At 53.5% G+C, this 10,123-nt stretch overlaps 3 protein-coding genes across 3 annotated transcripts; 1 reads left to right on the top strand and 2 right to left on the bottom strand.

Moving 5' to 3' along the window:
• Positions 1 to 439: 439 nt before the first annotated feature.
• On the bottom strand, positions 440 to 3,920 carry VDBG_02558 (conserved hypothetical protein; the record flags this gene model as incomplete). The annotated part of the gene is made up of 9 exons (XM_003006373.1): positions 440 to 567; positions 616 to 819; positions 1,063 to 1,141; positions 1,195 to 1,588; positions 1,710 to 1,946; positions 2,319 to 2,787; positions 3,091 to 3,405; positions 3,632 to 3,854; positions 3,909 to 3,920. The coding sequence occupies 9 exons, from the start codon at positions 3,918 to 3,920 to the stop codon at positions 440 to 442; spliced, it is 2,061 nt and encodes a 686-aa protein (XP_003006419.1).
• A 1,598-nt stretch (positions 3,921 to 5,518) lies between these two features.
• VDBG_02557 (L-serine dehydratase) lies at positions 5,519 to 6,679 on the top strand (the record flags this gene model as incomplete). Its single annotated transcript, XM_003006372.1, has 2 exons — positions 5,519 to 5,604; positions 5,671 to 6,679. The coding sequence occupies 2 exons, from the start codon at positions 5,519 to 5,521 to the stop codon at positions 6,677 to 6,679; spliced, it is 1,095 nt and encodes a 364-aa protein (XP_003006418.1).
• Positions 6,680 to 6,897: 218 nt separating this feature from the next.
• On the bottom strand, positions 6,898 to 10,017 carry VDBG_02556 (beta-glucosidase; the record flags this gene model as incomplete). The annotated part of the gene is made up of 6 exons (XM_003006371.1): positions 6,898 to 7,520; positions 7,595 to 7,623; positions 7,691 to 8,416; positions 8,486 to 9,504; positions 9,614 to 9,921; positions 9,960 to 10,017. 6 exons carry the CDS (start codon positions 10,015 to 10,017, stop codon positions 6,898 to 6,900), a joined length of 2,763 nt encoding a protein of 920 aa, XP_003006417.1.
• Positions 10,018 to 10,123: the final 106 nt, after the last annotated feature.

Genomic DNA, 10,123 nt, shown 5'->3' with positions numbered 1-10,123 from the left:
TTCCCCACCATAGCATTGATCCTCCTCATCTCCGTCTTGGAGTTGCTGAGCTCGGTCGCCAAGCAATTCCGGAACTGCGGGTCTTGATCTCCTTCTCGCGCGGCGTGATCCTTTCTAATCATGTCGAAGGTCACTGACAACTCACTCAACCGGTGGTCCAGTGCATCGGCCAGGCTGACGCGCCATTTAGACGTGTGTTTTCGAAACCCTTGTCGAAACTGAGTCATGTGATCTTTGAACAGCATGTCGCGGCTGAGGGTCTCTCGAATTACAGCTTTCCGTCTCTGGTCGCTCCCCGACCCGCTATCGGCATTGGCCTGGTCATAGGACGACTCCATGGCTTTTCCAAATATGGATGTACAAATGCCAGTGAGAGCATTCGTTTCCAGAATCCTGCCACTTATCAATGCGTAATCAAGGATATTTGATAAGAACAAACTTACCAAAGATCCTCAAGCAGGGTTGTATAGTGTCGTTCAATATCCTCAGCAAGTAGCTGGATCCGGCGGCTAACCACCTCCCCCAGAACTGTTGATATGAATGCAGGAAACTCAGACAGCTCATCGTCTGCAATGGTAAGCTAGGCTTTGATACTAAATAATTTTCGGCGCTTACCGATCTTCTGAACAGCATCTGCCTGAACGGAATTGACAGTATCAAGAACCCGCGCATGGTGTCCTTCAAGCTGAAACTTGAAGTCACGCCACCGCGTACTCAGATCAAGGGTCATAGCATGCATGGCCTGATGGTTCCAACTTTGAACCGCTTGCTTGGGCGTCGAGTGGTACCCGAAGTTTCCGCAAAACATCTTGTAGGTCACTAAACCCACATTAGCACATACATATGTCCTCATGTTTGGGGCTTAACATTGTCTTCCTTACTGGGGGCCCACTAGGTGAAGTCAGCAACAGAATCACTGGAAGTGTTAGAATGAGGATAGACAACTTACACCATGCCACACTCGGGAAGCCTGAACAGCACCTTCCACCCAACGTTCAATATGTTGGTCTCCAGAGCCATGAAATTAGCCTACGTACATGTCTGATCTAAAGTGATACATACCCTTATACACTTTGGACTCAAAAGTGGCGTTAGCAAGGCTACTGATGGTCCTAATACGGCTTGAATTCTTGTTCAGAGCCTGCAATGTGTCAGCTTGTCGACCCACGACAGTTCCAGGACGGAAGGACGAACAGACTGGATTCCATGTTCCACAGCGTTGACAACCTCACGTATATCACGCCTTCTCTCAGCATCCAGAGTGCCAGCTCCGTTTTGCACCCAGATATCAAGCTCCGAAATGAGAGCTGGGATATCCTTTTGGATGTAGTTGAGTACTTCTCGTGACTGAGCGTCCGCCACAAGTCCTATGCAGTGCCTTCTCAAAGCTGGAATACCGCTGAGGTTAATAAATGGTAGCGCCTCGTCCCGCGTTTTGTCCCGCTTATCGCTGTATAAAGTATTACTGACGCAATGAACTTCCAGATCCCCATTCGGCACAGATGAGCTGTATTGAGACCTCAATTGTTCGATGACCTGCCTGTTCCGGCTTTCAATGAGGAAAGTGCTGAGTCTGGCCAAATATGAGCTAGTATTCAAAGGTTGTGTCTTTTCCGTTGTGCCTCACTTCAGTTCTTCTGACTTCTTATGATTCCTGGTAATATCGCAGGTCAGAAAGATTTGCTTTTCGAAGTGTACGTGCAATTTACCTCAGTTTTTGTATCTTTCGACGCAGCTCCCTCCCTCGACGTATATCTGAATACGAGGGATCATCAATGTTTTCACATTCGTCTGCAGAGTCGTTGGCTTCGTCGATCTTTGACTCCAGATTCACAATGTTGTCAACATGTTGTTGGATGTCATCGGCCAAGTCGGGGCGCCCTCTCTTTGTCTCCTCTGCTCTGATGTTCTGATAGATCAGCAGGTCAGCAGCGCTCTTACTGGCTCTATTCGCAATCAATCAACTGACTTCAGTGTTAGTACAGACTATACCAATATTGGTCAGCTTAGCCTGTCTCGCGAGATCGATGATTGAAACCACGCCGGCATCAGTGGTAGCACGGCCTATGTGACACACTGCCAGAATTTCATCGCATTGTTCGACCAAGTACCGTTGCGTGATACGGAGGCGTGCTTTATTGATATCGCGGAGGCCTGGAAGGACAGAAATTAGGGGCGCTCCCATTCGATCGGCTCATATATCCTTACCAGGAAGATCGACCAGTATGAGGCCACGATTCAAGATGTGAGCCCGAAGATATACTCTGTCTGAGAGTCAGCAAGATGAGCAAGGTTCTGCGTAGCAAGATTTCACAAACCGGATCCTCTTGATATACGGCCAAACCGCAGGGTCTTGCGACCCCACTGTCTCTGAGGACAGGTTCTCGAGGAACTGAGAGCAATGCTGCAAGGTCTCACAAGTGGTGACGCCCTCATGGTGACTTGGCCTAGCCTGAATAGCCCATTGGCGCAATGTCGTCTGAACCGCTCCTTCGTTCGGACGCAAGAGACAAGATGGATCTTCCAGCTGGCCCCGAAACATTGCTTGAAATGTATTGATGGCGGCCGTTGGTTCAACCGCTACGTTATCGGGCTCCAGACCGTTGGACTGCCCTCCAGACGTAAATTGGAGATGGTACTGACGATACGCTCGTAGTAGTTCAAAAGTTTGTTCATCAATCTCGCTCTGCGAGAGTAAGACCACTTCGACCCGAAAGTCGCCCCTATCATGATAGTGGTACTCAGTTGCAGCACATGTGCACGCAGCACCATTATTGCCCTTTGTAGCTTCAGTCAGCATTAGAGAGGTTCATGAGATACAAAATCTCACCATCTTTGCTATCCCTGGTCGGTCAAGAAGACTGTTGAGTAGGCTGCTTTTGCCGACGCCCGAATCCCCAACAAAGCCGACAGTCCGAGTCGAAAGGCACCTGAAGTTAGAGAGTTGACTGGTTTTAGTATGAAGCCCTTGAATGGTTGAGTCAGGCTCCTCATGTAAAAGACTACTGCGGAGGACATCCCGGATGTCTAACATGAGCTGCTTGGCCTGTCCGAACCCCTCTTGGAAGGACTTATGAAAGAACCGCTGACCTTCTGGTGGGTCCTCGTCCTCGACTAGATACGGAATGACATTAACGTGCGAGCTAGATCGTCTTCGTTGATGTTGCGTAGAGGGGCTCAATGACAGGGGTGGAAGGCTAGTAGTCCTTGGGACGGGCAGTCTCTCTGCCTCGACCAGAGCCTCTCTCATGCCATCAAGCTGAAAGGAGCCTGTCGCAGTGGTCGGTCTCGACTGAGGTGTCGGGCGCGAATCGTTAACAGGAGGGGTTACAGATACTATCGGCGTGCCTGAGCGACTGCGTGCGATGAAGGAGACCCGAGAAGGCATCGCAGACTCGCTGCCATCTGTAGATATACTGGTGTAATTCTCCACAGACGGCAAGACATTCGAGGGTGTTGGGATTTCAAACCTAGCTTGGGCGAGACGGCCAGGCGACTGCGATGTATCTCTAGGAATGTCGCGATTCGGTGTTTGAAGATTGACTGGTGATGCCTATCACACCACTCGATTGAGGGTGTGTTGGGAAGAGACCTTGTGCTGCTTGACCAGTTGTTGAACTGGCCCCCGTACGGAAAGCGAGGGGGCCATTGTTGAGGGGAAAAGTGTTTGTGAACTGCATGTCTTCATTTGACTGAGGGCTGGCTTGACGGCTTGTAGTCGATTCAGGGGAGGCTTGCACATAGCGAGGGATCTCTTGGTCACGAGTTTGAGAACTCAAATCGAAAGGTCGAAGAGATGGTTGCGTTCGCGATGGTGAGGGCGAACCGAACCAGCGGGTAAACGGCTCGGGGTTCTAGGTAGTCGTGTTAGCGCGATAATGCGAAGTTGGACACCGGAGATAACTCACGTCACTGCTCATAGTGGTAGAGGCTAGGGAATGAGGTCTTCTGTAGGTAAGGAGAGGTTCTGTGCAGTATGAGTTGTCTCCAAGTTCGTTAAACCGCAAACTCGGATCAGGCCAGGCGCAGGCAGCCGCTTTTAAGGCTTTGCATACTCGTCTTCTGCCATGAATCAGCCACCTTGCCTATGAGCCTGGCCGCGTTGTATATGCAAGCACGCAGACCGGAATCACCAACAGGCGGGGCGATACAAGGTCAACTCCGCGCCTGTCTGAACTAGGCCCCTGGCCTGCCAAACTCGGGGCCTATGGGCCTGGTATCGGCAGGCGCCTGCGACGTACTTGCCGGCAGCTTGCTAGTCTTGTTATCAGTATAGGTATCTTTGGCGGGAGCTGGTCTTTTGAGAAGGTCGCTGCTGTGTCAGACTACGCGGTTGGTAGCAGGTTCTTGAGGGGATCATGCACATGGGGAAGCGGAGGCGAGGGCTCACTGGGGCGACCAGGATCAGGATCAGGTGGTCCGCGACCAACGACTCGACGTGGTTGATTCATGTTGATGAAACTGCCCGAACGGTAGGGTCGCGTACAAATTTAGTTACTAAGATGGACTGGCGCGACATGTCTGGCCTCGGGTGACAACGCATGGAGAACCTCCCAACGAGGTGTTCACCAGGACAGCCCCATGCTTTTCAGGGGGGCCTCTTCGGTAAATGTTCCACTGCCACGGACACATTACTTTGTTTTGTTTGTACGAGGACAATCATCACCCATGAGGACGGGTGGGCGGGGCGATTTATTGCAGGGATCCAGCGTCTGCGATATTTTTGTGAAAAGCCGCGCATATGCATTTGCATCACGCACAAGTCGTTCGTAGCATAAGATGGGAGTCTTCTTGAGAGTATCACATGTAAGCAGGAGCCTGTCCTGAAGATGAGGGCCACGAGTGCTTAGAAAAGCTGCAACTGATGGCACCTTGTATGACATCCTTTAACCTCGAGGTAAAGTTAGCCGGTCAGCCAAATCTGACTGAGGTAGCGTCATACTGCACGTTGGAGCAACCTCATGGATACAGAGAAGACGCATGATCATCAGTAGGGTCAAATTCTATGCAACAGCGCCGCCGTGGCACGGTGTATCTGGGGCAAGAACGCACAGCCGCTCGGTGACCAAACCAGGGGCGGCCCATAACGCCTTCGGGGTCTTTAACCGCTAGCGCCGTAGGGCAGCCGATCGATGGTCTCTCAATCGACCGCGAGACCTGTTTCTCCTGATTGAAATTTGCAACTTGAGTCTACGCCTCCTGAGCACCTTACCTACAACTGCATCCCAGAATGTGAGCCATTGGGCATATCTGGCTTCAGCCCTCATTCGAAAACCGTTGAACAATGGACGTGTGCTCTCGTCACGGCAAGGTCTTCTACGGATATCTCTGGAGATCGATCCCTGGCGGGGTCTCCCCACTTCGCAATGCCCTGTCATCCTAAGGGCGCAAACGTCGACCCTCCAGCTGTGGACCTTAAGTAGACGTTCAATAACCAACTGAAACATCAATTGACATCGCATTCTCGCATATACCATACTCAAAGTAATCGAAAAAAAATCGGAAAAAGATAAGAAAAATGGGATCTACAACCACTAACACAAGTCTGCCGTGGATGGAAACACCACTCATCCCATCCCCTCACCTGTCGCGGGCCGCCGGCTGGTACGTTATCCAAGGCGTTCACGCTCCCTGTGCGTGACATGCTGCATCCTGACATATGAAACACAGCAACATCTACCTTAAGCTTGAGAACCTCCAGCCCTCAGGCTCCTTCAAGTCCCGCGGTATCGGTAACCTCATGCTACAAGAGATAGCCTCCCGTCCCGATGGCCAGAACCTGCATTTCTACAGCTCCTCCGGCGGCAACGCGGGCCTCGCCTGCGCCACGTCGGCCCACGCGCTCAACCGGCCCGCCACAATCGTGACGCCGACCTCGTCCTCCCCGCTCATTGTCTCGAAGCTCCGTCTCCTCGGCGCCGAGGTCCAGCAGGTCGGCGCAAACTGGGCCCTCGCCGATAAGCACCTGCGCGAGAACCTCGTGGCCGGCCGCGACGACGCTGCCTACGTGCCGCCCTTCGACCACCCACACGTCTGGGACGGCGCGTCCACCATTGTCGACGAGCTCGTGAGGCAGGCCCCCGGCGCCATCCACGGCATAGCCTGCTCCGTCGGCGGCGGCGGCCTGCTGAACGGCCTGTTCCATGGTATCGAGAAGCACGAGGCCGTCCGCGCCTCTTCGAACCCACCATGGCCCGAGGCGCGGCGGCCCTCCATCCTCGCAGTCGAGACACGCGGCGCTGACAGCCTCAACGCCAGCGTCGAGGCTGCCGAGCACGTCACCCTGCCCGGCATCACCTCCATCGCCAAATGCCTGGGTGCCGTCCGCGTCTCGTCCAAGACGTGGGAGTGGGCTCAACGCAAGGCCCGCCTCGGCCCTTCTGAAGTCACAAACGCTACGGCGGACGGTCCTGCCGAGCTCGAGAGTATCGCTGTTGACGACTCCGAGGCCGCGCTGGCCTGCGTGCAGTTTGCTGATGACACGCGTTTCGTAGTTGAGGTTGCGTGCGGTGCAACCATCGCCGCTTGCTACAACGGCCTGTTGCAGCAACGCCTTGGCCGGGGCTTGACTGACGAAGAATGGCGCGACAAGAACATCGTCGTCATCGTCTGTGGGGGCTCTGATGTCAGCCTCGAGGTTCTTGAGGGCTACAAGCGAGACTATGGCTCTGCAGCCTAATGTTGTTTACCCGAGCACCATGTCGCTGACACCATTTCACATACTTTCCAGCATTACACTTTAGATTCCCGAGAAACCATACTTGTCACAACAGACACGCAGGCACAGGCGAAAGGAAAAAGTATACTTCAATTATGTTTACTAGTACTATTGTAGTGGTAGCCCATCCCTTGCATGGTCATAGACGACAGAGAAACCAGGCAGAACCATAATGCAGCTCACGCCTCAAGGTCGACATCGACGATCGACCTAAGTACGCTCAAGTCGTAGCGCAAAATCTGGACGATGCTGCCATGGGAGGGCCTATTGCTGTCAACAGTTTCCTCTTGTGCAGCTGCCAGGCACATATAGGTAGCACCATAGACTTCTGACAAACTATCCTGTTCAACCTCCGCCGCCTTTGAAAGCGCAAGGAAGCACTGCCAGTCCTGATTTGGTATTAAGTCTGCGGGCTCAGAGTATTTTCGTGAATGGTTAACGTCATGGTAAGGGTCGTCCATCGACCGTCTCGGTCGAGTGTTGTTCATATTACGAAGGATTCTCAAAATCTTTGCGAGCAACTGATTGATCTTACGTTGTTCCATGTACCGAAGGTGGCGGCTGCCTTGCTTTTGTTCTGCGTCTTTGCTCGATAATTCATCTTCGTCATCTTCGTCATCTTCGTCAGAAGAGACCCTGTCGTCTTTCTGCGGCAGTTCAGCCTTCGTGTCGTCGTCGGAAAGCTCGCCGTCATCAGGGAACCCTTCGTTATCGTCTGAAGTCTCATGATCAGGCTGTCCATTGCCTTCGTCTTCGCTTGGCTCCTGGGTTCTCCACGCTGCTGGGAGCTCCTCAATTTGAACTAGCTCATACCCACAGATAGCCTCACAGATTTCGATTTCAGGGTCACAGTCGGGGTCCATCCGACACACATACTGTCTCTCACAACGCCCGCAGCAGCAATCCTATTCGAGGCGAGCGCTGAGAGGGAGGTTTCGGGACGAGCTCCCGACAAAAACCGTCTTTTCGTACTGGCTGATGAACCAATTCTGCGTGACAACGTCCCAGTTGCTGAGGTCCCGGCGCGTGAGTTCCGCACGGAAGGTTTGCGAGGCTCCAGGTGCGATGTTGATGCGGTCAAACCCACGGAGGACTCGAATTGGATCGTCCGGTCCACCAAGAGAAACGTAAAGCTGTGCCACTTCGTCGCCAGCAACTTCACCCGTATTGGTCACGGTCGCGGTGACAGTGAATATGACGTCCCAAAGCATCGGGTTTCCTCCAGGTCCTCCAGAAGCTGGGAGCCTGGGTTGCGGTGAGGCATCAAGAGCGCCCTCTGGGAGGAACTCTTCTGCAGTTTGGCCGTAGTTAGGATCGGCCAATGCCTCCTCTGGGTCTGAGGAATTGAGGTATGGGTAGATGTGTTGATAGATGTAACGGATTTCGCCCTCGGGAAAGACGTAGTCGTCGTAGTTTGTACTGTAGTTAGCACCAAATCTCGGCGCAGGGTTGGTCTGCCCAGTCGTAGGGACGTAATCCTGAACATCATGCCTCTCAATTTGAAGATTGGAGAATTCAAAGGTTGTGTACGAAAGGCCATAGCCAAACTCGAAGATTGGGGCGTTGCTGCTGCTGCTGCTGTTCCTCGGTGCTGATGCATTGTTATCGACACCCGACTGCCGGTCAAACCAACGGTAGTCGATGAAGACTCCCTCGTCGAAATCGCTCTGGGGAGCACCATTACCATTGTTGGGCTCTCTTAGGACGTCAACGCCATAGCTCTCACAGTGGGCCCCAGTGAAAAGGTGTCTTGCCACCAGGATTTACGCGGCCGTAAAGAATATCGGCAATAGAGTTGCCAGACTCCTGTCCGGGTAGCCCGGCCCAGATGATAGCCGTGATATTGGGGTTCTCCGTGCCAGTCTGTGACTAGGACAGGACCCAACCGAATGGATGATGACGATGGTGTTGTTGTTGGCCGCAGCGACTCGTTGAATAAGCTCGTCTCCTCCATTCCAGAGCGTGAGGTTCTTGCGATCACCTTCGTTTCCATCAACGCTGATATAACCTTCGCCTGAGTTTGCATTGACGAAAACCAGAGCAGTCGCGTCCGCCTGGGAAACCAAGGCCTCTGTGCGGTCATAGTCCCAATTGCTCAGGATGCTCTCGTATCGCGAGCCGTCTGAAATGGCTTGAAACTGAAGAGCACTATCAGGAGTGATGAGATAAGGGAAACTGGCGGTGCCAGATCCCCACCCAGCAGCCAGAGTGCCGTTATTGCAACCCTGATCAGGGCAGCCATTGGGACCAACAGCCCGAGGGCCAGCATCTTCACCAATGACAGCAACGAATTTCGGCTTGTTCAGAGGCAGTGATCCCTCGTTCTTGAGTAAGACAGTACCGCGGGCAGCGATGGTGCGAATAAGGGCGCCGTGGTCTTGGCGGACATCAACGTGTTGGTTAATGACCTGCACATTATCCTGGGCCGCCCAGTGCAGCGGGCCGATGGTGTCTTTTGTCCAAGACGAGAAGTTGATGTCAGGAACGTCGTCCAGGGTCTTTCCAACTTTGAAGAAGGCCGCCATGATTCGCATGGCCATGTCATCGAGACGATATTCGGGAACGGTGCCGTTCAAAATGGCGTTCGTAAGGTTAGCGCCCCAAAAAGCGACTCCGGTGTTGAAGCGAGTGTCACCGGGCATAGCCATGTCAAGTCCAGCAACGGCAGTGGCAGCACCAGCATGCTGTGCTTGCCAATCGCTGAGGACGAATCCCTGGAAGCCGAGTTCGTCCTTGAGGAGCCCATTCAGAAGATGGGAGTTTTGACAGCCGTAACTGTTGTTGATCTTAGACAGAAAAGGTCGGTCAGCGAACCGTCTGCACGGGAAGTGGAGAGAATGATATTGCCCCCACCTGTTGATAAGAGCACATGACGCTGCCGGCTCCAGCACGAACAGCGTCTGCAAATGGCCAAAGGTAAAGCTCATGCATGGTCTTGTCGTCGACGTTCGACGATAATGCCTCGTCGACATCGTAGCCGTAACCTTGAGCCTCGCCAGCCTGGCGGAAATGTTCCTGCTCATTGACGATGTAGTGCTTGACGTTGGCAATAGCACCAGCATCCTGGATGCCCCTGACGGATTCGGCGACAGCAACGCCACTGAGGTAAGGGTCCACGGCGAAACCCTCCCAGTTACGACCTCCGGCTGGAAGGCGACCTAGCGGGCCAATGGCAGGCCCGAGGACAACGTCGACGCCCTTGGCTACTCCTTCGGCGCCAATGGCGTGAGCGCGCTGGTACAGAAGCCCTCGGTCCCAGGTAGCGCCGGCTGTCTGGCTCGAAGTGAAGTAGGAGACATAGTCCGCGAAACGAATCCCCTGGGGGCCATCCTGCAGACAAAGCCCCCTCCAGCCGATTCGGGGGATCGCGCCGACGTTTCCGACGCAGAGTTCACCGCTCCAGCT

The sequence above is a fragment of the Verticillium alfalfae genome, genomic scaffold, assembly GCF_000150825.1.
Source record: "Verticillium alfalfae VaMs.102 supercont1.3 genomic scaffold, whole genome shotgun sequence".
NCBI lineage: Eukaryota > Fungi > Ascomycota > Sordariomycetes > Glomerellales > Plectosphaerellaceae > Verticillium > Verticillium alfalfae.
This window is presented reverse-complemented; position numbering and strand designations above follow the sequence as displayed.